Source organism: Saccostrea cucullata, unplaced genomic scaffold (genome assembly GCF_032062105.1).
Source record: "Saccostrea cucullata isolate Sc308-1 unplaced genomic scaffold, CSIRO_AGI_Scuc_v1 ctg2828, whole genome shotgun sequence".
NCBI classification, from domain to species: domain Eukaryota; kingdom Metazoa; phylum Mollusca; class Bivalvia; order Ostreida; family Ostreidae; genus Saccostrea; species Saccostrea cuccullata.
Window position 1 is genome coordinate 1 of NW_026935391.1, and position 17,432 is coordinate 17,432.

Genomic DNA, 17,432 nt, shown 5'->3' on the forward strand with positions numbered 1-17,432 from the left:
AAGAACCCCGCTATAATACTACACAGCCCTTCAATAAGGATTCCACGGTTTACACTGTGAGTAGGGGGCGGTGGCACATTGGACATTTTTGCGCATGCGTAATAATCACCAATGGAATCGAGGATTGATACAATGGTCCCTATCATAAATCCCGCAAAAACACTTGTGCTGAATGACAGAGGACCAAACTGTCCTACATGAAAAGAAGAGATGAATAACAATAACATGTTTTTAAAACAATGGTAGAGAAAAAACGAATGGAAGGAAACTGGTTGGTGGATTATTAGAATAATTAACTATGACTCGGGACAAGCCCTCACCACAGTTAGAACAAGTCCCATATACTTGCAATGTAGCAAATCGGAGTGGATCCACTCCGAAATGATTTGAAGAATACAAAAAGGCCTGAAAATAACTACCAAATTACCCAAAACAAACCCATTTGAGGATGTATCAGCCTTTTATTCCCAAAAATATTCTCCATGAAGACAAACATTCAATTTATTTTCTCAACAAAATTTCTCTCTTTCAAAGTTCACTTACCTTTTTTACAGTCGGAAGTCTCTGGCTTGTTTGCAGTAAATGCAATGCAATGAGTACGAGTTATCGCCTGTTTCTTTTGCTACATTACAAGTACATGGAACAAATTCTATCATTAAACCAAGTCCGTAGGATTGATTGATTGATTGTATACTGTTTAACGTCCCTCTCCAGAATATTTCACTGATATGGAGACGTCACCATTGCCGGTGAAGGGCTGCAAATTTAGGCCTATGCTCGACACTTACGGCCTTTGAGCAGGGAGGGATCTTTATCGTGCCACACCTGCTGTGACACGGGGCCTCGGTTTATACGGTCTCATTCGAAGAACCGCCCCATTTAGTCGCCTTTTACGACAAGCAAGGGGGTACTGAGGACCTATTCTAACCCGGATTCCCACGGGGCTGGTCCGTAGGACAATATCATTAACAATATATCGTTCCATCTAGTTGGTGAAGACCTCGGTAAATCAAACATATATGGTACATAGTCACCCACTTTATATTAAGGTGATACATGTAACCCTCAACAACTTCAAGTCTATTGATTAATTGATTGTATATTAACGTGCTGCAAATTTTGTCCTATACCCGGCACTCAGGATATTGAGCAGGGAGGGATCTTTTTTCGTGCCAGCACCTACTGCGACACGGGACCTCCGTTTATACGGTCTCATCTGAATGTCTCATAGAGGAATTCGAACGCGCGACATAAGGATCAACTTTTTACTTCTCAAATGTTATGAGATACGCATTGAAACTCCTCCTAAGAAAGTGATATGGTTGAACATACATGTACATGTTCATCAGGGAAAAGTACTTTGAGTAGGAAGAAACTAGTACTAGTAATCAGATTACACATTGTGAAAAGAAAAGGTCTGATTTCAGAGTAAAATAGGTTGCACAGGTACTGATTAAAAAAGTTTGAACTGTATAATGGCGAGCTTGATTATATCACATTTCCATATCACCGGTACGGGTATATAGAATTACAAATCTATATTACCGTAGAATGGTACAAGTTTATCTTTTAAAAAAATAGGTGAGCTAGCGCCGTAGCAATTTTTGAACACAGAAAGGAAGATCCGTGGCTGGAGAGTGATAAAGTTATTATTGTTTTGTGAAGCGTATTTTATAGACACATAGGTAAAGAAACAAGGGGTGTGAGGTGGGGGGGGGGTGACCTATTGGAGTTTTGGTGCAACGGAACATATGTGACCTTTACTGGAGAGAGGGGGTGGGGCTCTATATAATGTGAAGAAGATGCCGATTGAGACACTACATGTATATATGAGCTGATTTAAAGAAGAAAATTTCTTGGCAATTTAGCAAAGAAAATACATGGGAGTTGAATGGAATATAGAAAATAACTCAAAGTGTATGTTGTGTAAAGACTCCAGAGAATTTGGAACGCATTTGAAGTAGCTTGGTCCTTTGGGTCATCTTTGTCAAGATATGTTAGGTTAAAAGCCATACACATTTTTTAAACACAAATAGTGGAACTATTCGTTATTTTTAGTGTAAATTCTTACTTCTGTTTCTGGAATTTGTAAGATTGGCTGAATTGACCAATCAGAAATTAGAATCTATCTTTGGTTGTGCTTAGATTAAAAAATAAAACTCCCTTGTCATTCTTTAGAACAATAAGATAGTGACTCGGGCTTTTCCGTCAGAAACCCCAGAATTTAAAATATTATAAATTATATGAAGTTATCTTTAAAGTGTAAGCTACACAATAAATGAACAGTTATTTCATGCTACAACATGATACAACGAAATTGTTATCGTACGGTCTATCTGTAGTAGTTTTCACAATTTTCCCAGAATGCACCACCATGGTGGCCGAGCATGCGTATTCAAGGAATTTGGACTAACGTAGTTGCTAGCGCTCGAGAGCACTAGCAAAAATGAGGGCGACTGGATTGTTAAGAAATTTTCAGACGAAAAGCAGGAGAAAAGGCGACGTCTTTTTAGTGAAGAGTATGATGTTATAAGCAAATATGAATCTTGAATCGTTTATCTACATTTTATGACAAATGAAATCTCATACGTTAATGCAGGAACCTACATGTATATGTGAAAGTTAGTGTATAGGTCCCTTATTACTGTAAGAAAATATCGGGTGTTTACCCGGATAGGGAACGCGGAACCACGCAGATTTTCTGACAGCCTCCAATCCAGTATCCGTTCTGGCCAACTTATCATCTGGGTCAAAAGCTCCTACCGCTGTCATAACGCCACAAACAAACCAACCAACCAAAATTCCAATCAGAATCTGTGGGGAAACTTTTTGTATAGTTTTGTTACATAAGAAGGTACAGTATATGCAGGTGCATCACAAATAAAGTTTATTTTAGATTTAATATTTTTAGAGGAATAGATAAATGATAAAAGATCTTACTGAATAAACTTGATGTAGTGGAAACCAGAGAATGTGAAACCCCTTCTTTCTCGTCCACATTGGTATTGGTGTTTTGCGATGGCTGAGATACAAGGATAAAATCAGGGAAACAGCAGTTACCCTAAGTCAAAGAGAAAAGTGTCATTTATACAGAAAAAAAACTTGTATTTGTAAAAAAAAAAAGTAAGTTTCGTTTTTCGATAAAATGCATAGTACTATACTGTCAATTACTTGATAACTTACAACAGTGCAACGCCCCAGTGTACTGACGCAAATTTGACGCATGCTCTGACGATAAAGACGCAGCTTAAAAATAGAGTAGGAACGATAGTAATTGGTCCTATGAATTTCAGAAGGAAGCTGACCAAACCTGTTGCTCCAATCAAAAATTGACAAGTTCCAGCGGCAACGAGGCTTCCTTGTAACTGAAAATCGGCAAAAAATTAAATATAATTTCTTTAAAACATTGTGTATTATTTGCACAACCAAGCCCCTTTGATCAAGAATCATCTTAAGGTCAAGATCTAGTAAATGAAAGGTGCCTACAGATTTATCAAATTTGAGAAATAAATTCCTTTATTGATGCTTTACAACTTTAGCTTGGTCAAATAAGGCGTTTCGGGGCATAATTTGTAGGTAAACAAGATGAAAAACTGTATTTTAAGGTAAAGATCCATACCATCCTATAGAAATAACGGAACTACAGATTTTGTTGAAACTTTTCAGAATCTTAACTGAGTATTTGTCCTTTCCAGATCAGTGTAAATTTTGGGGTCAACCGGGCCTCCTTTTGAAAGGATTGTTACTAAAAATAGACATTGTCTCGTGAAATGACGGAAATGTGGAAATTAAGATATTTATTCTAGCTTTCTAAAATTAAAAGCAAAAGAATTTTTTTAACATATGAATCATAGAGAAAAAATGCTTGTTTAAATGTTTAATTATTTTTTTAATCTGCTGATCCACCTAATATTACTTTCTAGGGCGAATTAAACATATTTAGCTCAAAGTTATAAAGTTCATTACTAGTAAAAATAAATTGCTGCTTGATATTCTGACTACAGATTTCTTTTTAAAATTAACACGTTATTTTCCAATGTTCTCTCCCTTATATAGCATAAAAATTAAGTGGGGCAGCGGGCATCAAACAAGAAAATTTCACATTTTAAAACCAAATTTGCTGAAAAATGATAATTTGAAAAATCTTTTTAACATCTATACTTTTAGGATTTGGGTGTAAAAATCGCTTTAAATATTTGAAACTATCGATAATAGAACAGTAATAAGTATGGTTTAAATCATAAGTTGAATATTTAATGCATAGACGGCCAAAAATTCGTTTTCACGATTCACAAGCATAATAGTAATCGGGTTCAATCTTCGGAATATTCTATAAACCGTTTATGCGCATGTGTGACTTTGTGACGGAAGTGAAAGAAGAAAATACTTTCAGTTTCAACATGGGTAGTTTGGATGCGATTTAGTTGATTAAAAATTTAGAGAAGTGGCACGTTTTACTACTTTTTGTGTCTATGTAATACATTTCTCGCTATTCATAGATACAAATAAGTGGTTTGTTTGCCACATCTTTTTAACGTCTGGTTTCTGATCTCAGGAAATGCTCGGACCTGTCCAAGTAAGGTTCAACGTTGTTTATCATGTTTTTATTCATATACCATACAAAATAGATCAAATTAATGTACGCGGAGATGAATATGTTCAGTGTTTCCACTTTGTAATGTTTGTTTGTTTAAAACACCGTGCTTACAGGCGATCATATCCTTGGAAGGCAGAGATCCCCTTCTTAAGCTAGGGACACTCTAGCACTGAATGATGGAGGTTTTCCGTACATAACTCAAATTCGTTTAATAAATTCAAGCTCCATATTTGATGACTAGAATTGCATTGAGAGCATCATTACTTAAGCTATGTCATTTAATTGGTAAAATGTGAAGTAATTTATGTATTTTTAAAATCAATAAGGTTCATAATTAAAAGGGTTAAGTAAGTCAAACAATAAAAAAATAGTTGTTTTATGTACTCTGACCGAGCTGTCAAAATGACCCTTACACAATAATTTTTGTCAGCACTTATATTTTTTTTCTCGTTTCCATAGTATAATTTCTATAGGATGCTTTTTGATTGAAATTTTCATGGCGGATCTAGTGGTGGTGTCCAGTCAAGTCGTACACAAACTGAGTCGTACACAAACCAAGTTGTACACAAAAAGTCAACTCGTACACAAAAAAAGGTCAACTCGTACACAAACTAGAAGTCAACTCGTACACAACATTTATATACAATTGTTATGAATTAATCTTACACGATTAATGCTTAATCTATAAAAAATAAAAGTGAAGAGAAGTATTACTTTTCTTCTTTAATTTTTTTGATAAATACTAAATTTATTCAACTTCTTTGGGTTTTATTTATAACTGTTAGAAATTACTTCTACCTAGCAGTACAATTATTCTCTGCCATCCTTGGACTTTTAGTAAGACGTAGTATTCTCGGCACTACTGACTAGTGTCTTTCAAATGGCAAATAAATTTTCATTGGTTAAAAAATTAATAACATCAGGTACTTTTAATCATTGTTGACAATCATTAGACAACTTACCGCTAATCTTACTTTCTTATATGTCCTGAATTTATATCCCGGCCACATATATTTCAACGATGAATGAAAGCTGTGTAAATTTTAGAGGCTAAATACATAACATCAAGAATATCCCGCCTTACTGAAAGTCCTAAGATAACAGTGAATTTTACTAAAAGTGACCTTGGATGGCAGGACCCCTCCATGGAAAAATTGATCTATGCAAAATTGGTATGAAAAGTCATTGGTATGATGCTTTAAAAGTCAAAAACTCCCTGGGTAAATAGAATGTTCTATGTTAAAGTGATATTTTGATATGGATCCAGTGAGCATTTGTTCCATGAGTTTTGACACAGATTCTCGAACCTGAAATTGTCTGAGCTGATGAACATCATTATAGGTATTGAATATTTAATTTGTATGTATACTTGTATATTAAAAGTACCTGAGGAATAATACATGCATTATGAACTTGGTCTAGTTTAAAAAAAAAAACTCTTTTCTGTTGCTCTGTGCCTAAAATAAAAACATTTAATCAAGACATCCAAGATGGTTCAATTTGACTTGTACTGGAGTTTAGGCAGTTCAGTTATACTTCTTTAAAATTGTATTCTAATAATGAAATTAAAAAAAAAGATTTTTTTCTTCTCCAGCTTTTTATCATGCTACATGACACAGCACAAAGTCCTAACTCATAAGTTTGGGAAGGACTCTTCATTCATTTGGGGGAAAATGGTTTGATACAAGTTTTGCATGCTGGTCCAATACATTATCTGGCTTTTTGGAACTGTGTTGCTTAGTGCATATTGATGTTAAAATAGATAAATGTGTAGGTGTATAATATTATTAAGCTCAATATGATATCAAAAACTATTTATGTAGGAAAAGAAAGAACTGAATAATCACTGGGAAAGTTATGCAATTTTTTTTTTTAAACAAGTATCTTGATAAACCAAGTTTAACATCAACAAAAAAAAATTACATAATTGTCTCCCCTTTCACTGAAAGTGGGGATACTAAATTTAGGTCTGTGCATCTGTCCGTGTGTCTTTCTGTCTGTCTGTAACACTTTCAAGAAGCCTTTGCATTGAAATTTTACACAGCAACTCTCTGTGGCTCGAGGGAGACCCTTATTGATTTTGTGATCAAAGGGTCAAGGTAATTATGTAATAAATTCTGTATGTTGGAAAATTGATTTGTTTTTGAAAAAAAAAATACTGTCATAACTTTTATGAGACAGTATTAATAATTTTTCATTCAAATAAAAAGCTACAATCTTGACATAAATCCATAAAATCTAAACTGAAACTGGTTATCTTTGTTTTTAATGATTAATGCATGATTAAACCATGCACGAACAACCTAATTGTATAATTATAACATTGTAAGCACTCGGCTTAACTAACAGAGTTGATTTTGTGAAATGTTGGATTGAAATTTTATCCTTTTCCTTATTCCTTTTTATATCACCCTCTATGATCTCATAGGCATTCCTATTTATCATCTTATACATGTATTCCCCCCTTCTTTGTTACTGTCATATTTTTATTTGTGGGTTTAAGTCTAACTATCATTACAGTAATCATGGTAATGCATAAAATTGCACATTATCTTATTAGTGACTGATATCTATTGCTATACTATTCACAGGTGCTTGAAGACATAAATATCCCCTTCCCCATCCGATATAGACCCCTTGGTCTGTTCGACGTATGTTTTTCTCATTTATTATACATATTGTATATACCGTAGATGAGAAATATGTAATTTTATCATCAATTTGGAAATTGGCTCTAGCAAACATATAACAAGAGGCCCAAAAGGTTCGAAAATGGTTATGTACTATGTACAAGTATATAAGCAAACGATAATGACTTTCGACAAAAGAGAACCATTTATTTGTTACTCTGTATTTGCAACTTCCAGAGAATCGAACCCAGGACACCTGTCAGTGTAATGACATGTGCAGCAATACACTACATTGTATACCCAAACCACTACAAATGATAGCTAAAGATTATTGTGCACTAGCTTTAAAACAAATTTTTCCAAATTTTCAGCATATATGTCACATATTATGTGTATTAAGGAATTTTTTTGTCAATGTATCAATGTCCTTTCCTACTTAAATGAAATATTCTGAGTTTTTTTTTTATCAATAATTATTTTATGTTTCAGTGCAAGGATATACCAAATAACAGAGCATTAATATGTGTGCAGTAACTGTTTTATGTATGATATATACATTGTAAACAAAAAAAAGTTTTCCATATTTTTTTTTTCAAAATCCTGAGTCAATCCCCAGGGGACGATATTTTAATTCAAACAATCGAGAAGAGAAAAACGACATATAAAAATCGGAATATTGAAGCAAAGTAGTTAGGTACCTGAATACTTCCAGAGCAGTACGTGGTTCGAAAATGGTTATTCTAAGCCTATGTACAAACATGTAAGCAAACGATAATGACTTTCGACAAGAGAACCATTTATTTGTTACTCTGTATTTCTTCAACTTACAGAGACAAAAAACGACCCGATTGTCGAAGTCTTTTAGTTATCTTGTACTCGAGACAATGAATCTTCCATGTCATCTTTGTTGTACTTTCGGTTTGACGAATCATCTAAATTTAAACTCTCCTTCGATCATGCATCCCGGAAAATAACTGAACATCGTATATTTATGCCTTTTATTTGGAAATTAATGTACCTTTTTTTTTTACGGTAAGTGAAATCGACGTCAGGCATTTTTGATAGAATAAGCGTCGGGCGCGTTTGACGTAATAACGTCACAAACGAGAATAACGTCACATAACGTTATTTTACGTGGTATGGATCTTTACCTTAAACGGTCATTTTCAATAAAAAATAAAGAAAACCTGTCATGAATATGGGATTTTTTTTTTCATATTCGACAAAGGAAATGTATCCAGATTGCCTACAGTCTCTCAGAAAACGGTAATTAGTATGTTCATGGCCTCTTCTTTAAATCAATATCAAATTTAATATAGGTATCCGGTTTACTTTTCATATGATTTCATATTGAATGTCATGAAGATACCATATTTTCTACATAATTCTGCTAAAGCCGTAAAGTACGGGAAAAAGAAAGTTGAAATTGATTATGACGTCATAATGGATCTAGCACCAAAAAATTAGTCTAAAGTTATTTACTAGATCTTGACCTTAAGCTTATCAGTCAAAATCTTTATTTTATAATAACGTTGTAAAAATCAAGTAGATCAAAATTGAAATATTTTTCAAAATTGCTTCAAAAAAGTGCATTGTTTCCTGCGAATTAAGGGATTAATTCAATCATTTTCTCATAATAACATTTATCAACATTAATATTTAACATTTATTTGTTGAAATTCGACGTACATGTAAGTTTGTGTCTGATATATGATCCTGAGGCCAGGATATATCAAAATCATATATACAGTCAAACCGCTTTCTCGAACCCAATGGGACGGAGAAACACGTTGCAATATACAAAGATTCGAGATATCGAGGGTAAAATAGAGGAACATTAAGTAGTTTAGACTTCTATTTTTGACAGTGTATGCTGCAGTAAAAAGGGTATCAATGATATTTTTCATGTCAATTGAAACACAAATCCCCCTCTTTTTTTTTTAAAAAATTGTCTTTTTCTGGGTTGTCTATTATGTATTATAACGCGATTTAATAATTTTCTGACCATTTTAAACTTTGATACTTACATCTTGGATGTTGCTTAGAATGTATTCTCTATGGTTTGCTGTAATTGTAGTGTTTACAATTGTGGAGTTTAATTCTGAAATAATCCCAAATGTCTTTCTTAAAAATTTTACCATTTCAATAAGGAATTGTGCCACTTAAAACCTTATATAAAGAAAATTGAAACAAAACATTTTGAATATTAGATTTTAATTATGGAACATGTTCAGGTCTGTACAATATATGCTCATAAATATTTATGATGTCTTTCTTGGTAAGTTACAGAAAGGTTTTCAATTTTTAAAAGAAAATTACCAGTCGGGAAACTTTTCATACCCATGATGAGAAAGCTTAATATTTACTTTAAATAATAATTGTAATCATCAGCTATTTTAAAGGGGGCAAATATAATCATTTCCATATCTTAACAGTTTTCCAAATCATTAAAACGATTTAACTATAATTGATATATATTAAAAGATACATACTTTGAATACTTACAATGTAGCATAAGAAATACTTTAAACTAAGAACTAAAACTGATCTTAAATCTTTACCAGAATCGAAGTCGTCATTAAAACTGCACCTCGTCTTGTCCAGAACTTGCATAGCCAACAGAGGGATAAGAAAATCTCCTGCAGCTCCTTGAAATAGAGGAAGTCTATGGAAACAAAATAAATATCCATGAAAATATTAATTCATGAAAAATTAACACTCTTAAAAATTACACATGATTGATTTTATGTTGTTTTACATGTATATCGCTTTCGAGAATTTTGCAATTATTTAGAAACGCCATCATATACCGGAAAAGCTTCCAATTTTGACCTTTACTTTGCATCCGGGGTCATTGGGCAGTGAGGAATCTTTAACGTGCCAACACATGCTAAGACACAGGACCTCGAAGTTTAATTTCTTATTTTGAAGGAGTCGCAACTTTCAGGTCATGTGCCAAGCGCATATAGCAAAGGAGCAGTTGCTACCTATTTTTAATCAACTTATGTTAGTGTCGGTCGTAACTCGAATTCACGACCTCTCGTTTACGGAGCTAAAGCTTTACAAACTAAACATGGTTTTTACCTGGAACCGACGAGACTCATCAATAAGGTACAGACACCCGACATCAGAAGAGTAGAACTCAGAAGTGTGGTTTTAATATCTTCCATGTGAGTTGCACATGTCACATCAGCTACCAAAAGGGAGATCGCCATGTTCGCGGAAAGAGAAATTAAAGTGTGCTTGCAAAAGAAAGAAGAAATTTTCTTAAATGAAAAAAAGATTAATCGAACGTTGAAATCTGTCTAATTTGTAATGCACTGAGGAATGTTTTGTCGGAAAAGGAAAGGCGTTGGTTTCAACAAGGTAAACAGTATGTTTACGCGGTTCTTTAAAACAAGAAAATAAAATAATTAATTCAAAATGGGTTCCGAATTAAATAAATTTCACTATTTTCCCTTAAATATTTTAAATTTTCAATATATTGAACTTTGCTTACGTGGCAAAGGTAGTTTTAAATGTTGTTTTTAATAATTTAATGGAACATAATTATCAGTCCCCTTATTAAATTTCAATTAAACGCAAGAATCTTCGTAAAATTTATATTTTTTTTTTATTTTGCTTACAGTATGAAATACATATACAATACCTGTAGACCACAGAAGATAGTTAGGTATATCGGGGGATGATCGGAGACTTTGTATAGGAGTTGGTTTTGTCGTTCATCTTTGATCTCCACTACGGCCTCGCCTTTCTGCTGTCTTGATTCATCCATTAATTTTTCCGAATCTAACGAATGTTCATAACTAGAGTCCATTCCATTGTTTCTAAATTTGGCGTCATCTTTTAATGACATTTTTTTCAATTTGGAAAGAAAGATGGCACTTTTGATATTTGCAAGTAAGTAACGTCACGCAAAGTGACCGGATAGATGCGTAGATAGATAACAGAAAGCGGTCAGTTGGAGTTGGATATTTCTAATGACATGCAGCTGCACGAATGTTTGCTCCCATTTCAAAAGCGTGATTAACAATTTGAATTAAATGAAAATTTTATTAAATTATGTTTTCAGTCCCTAACACACCGATTTACTTATGTCAGTATAATGGAAAGAGGTTCTGCAGAAAACTGATTGCACATTAATCATCTAGAATGCACATTTTCAGCTCATCGATATACGCCCTTATCCTGGACAGAAATATCCAGGTAGCGTTATACATTTGACATAGATAATGACTTATGACCTGAAGTTATACGAGGTTTTATACAACACAACTTTCTCAACCGTATATATTGAACATAGATGTTTGAAGCAAATTGAAAGTTGGAGGGGGCTAAACCAACAAAAATAGGTAAACCCCGATTTACAGTGCCTATACTATGTATATATTTGCAAAAAAGTTAGGGGGTAAGCCCCGCTACCCCCCCCCCCCCCCGGGTTCCCACGCCTCTGTTGGAAACGGGGTATATGCATATACATATATGGACATACAGAATGTACCAGGCAATTGGTTGTCATGTCAACAACTTTGAATTCGTTTTATTACGATTCCTACCTTTCTAAAGCTACATGTATATATTTGTGTCGAAAAGTATAACAGGAGAGGGGTAAATAATTGCAGCTAACACGGCACTTATTCACAAAATTAAAGGAGGATATAAATTAAAGAAATCACTTATATATATTCTAATGATTTTTAATCAATTGCAAAATAGGTAAAAGAATATACATGTATACTGAAAGGAATAAGAAACGCAGGGTAGAATGATATTCGATATTTTTTAACCGCATGATCGAAAATTACGAAAAGCCCGTTATGCTAAAATTATCCCATGTTTTCCACTATTTTTGATGTCCCTGGCATACTCTCATTACTACACAGTAATTTCTTATATTTCCATTTTTACTTGAAATAACAATCTTAAAATAAATCAAATATCGTCTAATTTAGTAGATCTGAAATGCACGAGGCCCCATGACGACAAATTTTACTATAAAAAAATTAATAGTCCCATAAAAACACGAAAAAAAAAAATTACTTTCTCTATCTAAACATGATTTGTTGAATATATTTCTAAATGCTCTGTATATACACATGTATATATACATTTCCGAAAGACAATATCCAAATGATTAAATGACAACGTATTATCAGACAGAACATTACGAGATTTTGCTGCAACAGACAAGGATAATGCGCGTTTTACAGTATGCCAAGCTTTTTCCCGCCACATCTTACAAGAGGAGAAATGTAGTGACTGATCTAGAGGGAGTTATTATATATAAGGGGTGTGGGTGGGGGGGGGGGTTACATCCTCTGATAGCGGGCGAAGAAAGCCCCACATATTTGTTGCGTTTTTAATTAGGTAAAACTATATATCTCTATGGTTAAGATAAATTTAAACTTAAGTTTTAATCTTTAAATGGAAATACTACTAGTCTTTAAAAACATCAAACTTTCACCCGAGTTCGTTTGTCGGAGACTCAGAGGACTAGAAGTAGCACAGGCACCTGAAGAATGGATATGTCGTTATATGCAAACAGATTGTACTTTTTCTTACGTTTAAAGAATGGCCCTATTCGGTATAATAAAAATACACAAGGTATATAAGAAACAAAAGTTGTAAACAAACGGGGGGGGGGGGGTGGGGGTGGGGCTGCTTCGAGACAAATTACCAAGGTAATAATTAGTGTTACCTATCATAATTTTGCAAGCACCCTGACAGGGAGATGTTCTTCTACTAGTCTCTTAAACCTAAACCCCGCTATTATCGTTTGGTATGCCGTAATCGGACGATTTATTAATTGGATACATAAAATTTTCTCCATTGACTGCTTTGGAGGAGGTTTTGGAGTTGCTTTTCTGTTTCGCCTTATCTGATTGGTTAGATATTTAAACTGTATTAAAATTAATTTAACCAATCAGATAAGGCGAAACGGGGATAAGAAAAGGGGGGGGGGTATTATCCATACTTCAGGTGCCTGTGGAAGTAGTTTGCTTGTACATGACGTAGTATTATACACGTAATATGTTTTGGAGAAAATCCTGTAATGTCGCATGCAAATTTTCAATGTCACAGTAATAAATTAATTAACAGATAGTGTTATGGGTCAGAATAACCCTAAATGCCAGCAAAGATCAATCACACAGTTTAAACTTAACAATAATTTATTTACAGTAATATACAAATCATTAAGTACAAACTTAGCAAAAATCTAAAAATACATACATCAGAGTGTCCGTTGCTGCACACAATGTCCCAGTGAAATTATATCCCAGTTGTAACTCAATGGTGCTCATACGACAAGAGTGTATCTATGCATCGAATTGACAGGGTATTTATACAGTAATATAAATCTAGAATATTCTAGAAGTTGTAAGTACATGATATTCCTGGAAAGTTCTGGACATGAATAAAGTTCAAGAATGTTCTAGAAAAAATGACTAAACATATTGACCACTCTGGAATGTTCAAGAAACTTAATGTTACTAATAATATACATGATGAAATAATACAAATACAACACACCTCACAACAATAGATATATTAATAACAGAACGAATATTCCAGTTACTTATTACTTCACTGAAAGGACCAATTGGATTGCGGCCGATTTTTGACGCTTGCGTCAATATATGTTTCTTGTTCTATGTTTATATATTTAAAAATTTCATTGCGTGGACCATGGACCCTAAGGCCAACGCAGTAAATTCATGTACTATATACATTCGGCCTTTACGAAAATCTTCCAGTGACTCTGTTAAATTTAAGATATTATAAAATTTCTAATTTGAATAAAATAAAATCCTACAATACGATTAAGAAATAAAATAGACAAAGGGATCGATTGTCTGTTTTTTTGGAAAATAGCTAGGATTTTAATTTCGATTAACGCTCTCTGCTTGCCCATGATAACATGGATAAAGATATTATTAATTAATTAATTATTTAATTAATTTATTTATTTATTTATTTATTCATAATTTCATTCATTTATTTTACTCTTCTTTTTCTACACGTACATGTATATTTAATGATGAAAACCTTATGCATAAAACATTATTTTCCATTTCTCAAATGAATTAATCGTATGTAAGTTCACAAAACGAAAAATAAACTCGGAATATCTCGATAGGTTCTTTCCATAGTAAAGAGGAAGAACGAGTGTTTCCGAATGAACACGATACACGCAAAACACGATAGAAAACGGATACCTAATAAACTGAAAACACGATACTATAGAATACATGCACGATACGACAGGATACACAAACGATACGATTGGATACACGCACGAGACTATAGGATAAATCCACGATAGGACACGATAGAATTGTAAAGAGTAACGTTGGGGGTACTGTACAACGAAGGCAGAGTGCCCCAAAAGAATTAAACATGGCAAATTTAAAAGAAAGATGGTGGAAATGGCGTAGTCAGGAGTAGAATAAGTCGTAGAAGGATAATGTATCGGAAAATTGTATTTACGCTGTAAGAAATAAGATGATAAACACAAGTCTTTGTGGCCAATTCGGTTGAAATTTTACCAGTGGTTCTGTAGAAGAAATAAAATAATGTGAAGTGTTTACATACGACACAGGACAGAAGGACACTGGACACTTGTTGATCACAGAGGATATCACTTGGCACTTCGGCTCAGTCGAGCTTAACATATTACATGTATACAGCTTCCTAGAGTTAAAGAAAACGTGCAACTCCTTGTTAAAAAACAATGTTGCATTAATTAAGAAATAAAGTCCGCGTTTTCGTGAATGTTGCAGAATAACCTTCCAGGCTGAGACATGTTCTTTAAAAGATGAAAGTCGAGGCGTTATTCTGCATCATTCACGACAACAAGGACTTTATTTCTATTGTTTTAAGCAGCTCGAACATATGACCGATCGTTTCTCTATAGAGAAACGAATTAGGTCACCACGCTGCGAGAACACGTACTGTTCCATTTAGCACCAGGTTGTAAAATTGCTGCTAAATGTAGCTTATAGTCCATGTAAAAAAGGACCAATATTTAAAATGCTACATTAATTTAGTGTTTGTTCATATAAAGATATACTAGACTTGCGTGCATGTGTTGACATTGTTATGAATGCATCTATGTGCATATCATACATTTACAAAATAAATACATCGACACATTTATATTGTAAGGTACTTTTGAAATAAACAATGAATTGTGAATATAATTCTGTTTTTTTTTTCTTTGACCCCGATTTAGCACAGGCTATAGAGATATAAACCCCGTATGGAGTTGATGAAGGTCTATTGCTTCATAGGTAAGGGAAGTTGACGATTGAAAAGTTAAAGCCATCACGTTTATCATAAAGCTTGGTTGTAAGACTACCATTAACACCTTTTCAAGTGAAATATCCCAATACGAAAAAGTGTGTCAGACTCTGTGGTATCTTTTTTCTCTTATTATACATGTATCTTACCCATCCCATGACCTTGATAACGACCCTCCTGTTTGATCTGCTTTTCAAACTTATATATTTGCTTATATTTTACTTTCATGTAAATTTCTTGAATCTGGTTCGTCGAGAAACATTTGTTAAAAAACATTTTTACCCGCAGAATAATGAAGCCACGCCTCCTGCGTAGCAACAGTCACCATTGCTTGAGGACTGGTGATATTCCAAAAAAGCGACTGCGCAGAATTTAGGCGGGCAGGGTTCTCTGTTATATGTATTTGTATAAAGCATTCAGCATAATATGTAATACATATTGCATTTAGTTGAGTGTAACATTGAAAATTTCCACCCCTACAAAACCATTGTCGACCTCGTCTGCGTCTCGGTTGACAATGGTTTTCTTGGAGTAGAAATTTTCAATGTAACACTCAACTACATGCAATATTTATATTATAAGTTTTGATTGAGAAAAAATGGGCTTTCTTAATTAACATGTGCATTAACTGTAACAGTACCTTTCCAAATACACCACACTGTTTTGACCCTCGACCCTAAAGATGGACCAATTTAAAAAAAATATTTATGTTCCCCAAACGAAGTTGGGGAACATATTGTTTTTACTCTGTTTCTTATTATTATTATTTTTCTTCTTCTTCTTCTTCCTGGGTACTTTTTTGTCCGGGAATGATCTTGTAAACTGTTCGTCCGATGTAGGTAAAACCTTTTTAGGGTCAGTAGACATGTTATGTAGATTTGCGGAATCAAGGTCATTTTGCGCGCACGTGCTTGCAAGAGTGCGCACGTGCAACACGTGAAATGACCAATATAATAGATATAGCCGCAACATTTCTTTTTTTTGATAAAATGCTTTAAAACTCATAATGTGAGGATATATTAGTAGTATAGACATGATGACATGGTCAAAATAGCAAGATCTCACGCGCATGCACGTGCGCTTCGCTCTGATTGGCTGAAACTAAAGTATCAATATCTTTCTTGTTTTTTGACAAAAACCTTTGAAATTTTGAACATAGTCATACATTATGAAGATCTACAGCATGATCTATAACAATTATCATAAAAGCATGCGCATGCACATGTGCTGCAATCTGATTGGCTGAAACTTTAAATACCTATAACTTTCTTGGTTCTCAACAGAACGGGATGAAATTTAGAATATGGATAGGTATGATGAATTACTACATTATGCTGCTATCAGAATTGAATGCAAGGACACGCATGCTTGCACGTGCACAATACGCAAAATGACCAATATATTTGAAAAACGGTAAAATTTATATTTTTATGATTTTTCTTTTTGATTCTAACGACATTAAGAAATGTTAATGGTTTAGACAACATGCCATGATCATCTTGCATGTGCATGCACGTGCGTGCGCGTGCAATAAGTTAAATGACATATAGTCTGTATCATTGTAGCTTTAATCTTATATGAAATCCTTTGATACTGAGCATATTTTAAAAATGTCTTACAGGAAAATGGCACAAAAAAGGGATTTGGGGAGCGTTTGGGGAACATCTGTAACGGTCCCCGTTACAATTAGCACTAGTTTAAATTGGTATTGTTTATGAAATTTGAATGATAAGAACTAGGGCTTTCATATTAAATATGTATAACACCTGTGAAAAGATCTCTCCAAATTTATTATGGCCTTGATCCCGTGACCTTGACCTATTTTTCAAAGTTTTTAACTGTGGTCATTACTTTTAAATCACATATGATAGGGCGTTGAATATTTGACAAGTGCATTACCCGTG

The 17,432-nt window shown here is 33.8% G+C and overlaps 1 protein-coding gene across 1 annotated transcript; it reads right to left on the reverse strand.

The window, feature by feature from the left end:
* Positions 1–6: 6 nt before the first annotated feature.
* Positions 7–11,165, reverse strand: LOC134242664 (solute carrier family 23 member 2-like; the record flags this gene model as incomplete). The annotated part of the gene is made up of 8 exons (XM_062724765.1): positions 10,877–11,165; positions 10,312–10,469; positions 9,789–9,892; positions 9,255–9,328; positions 3,184–3,365; positions 2,941–3,061; positions 2,670–2,814; positions 7–193 (listed from the first exon to the last, which is right to left on the reverse strand). Coding segments are annotated over exons 1-8 (1,178 nt in total), but the record flags the coding sequence as incomplete, so codon positions are not given.
* Positions 11,166–17,432: the final 6,267 nt, after the last annotated feature.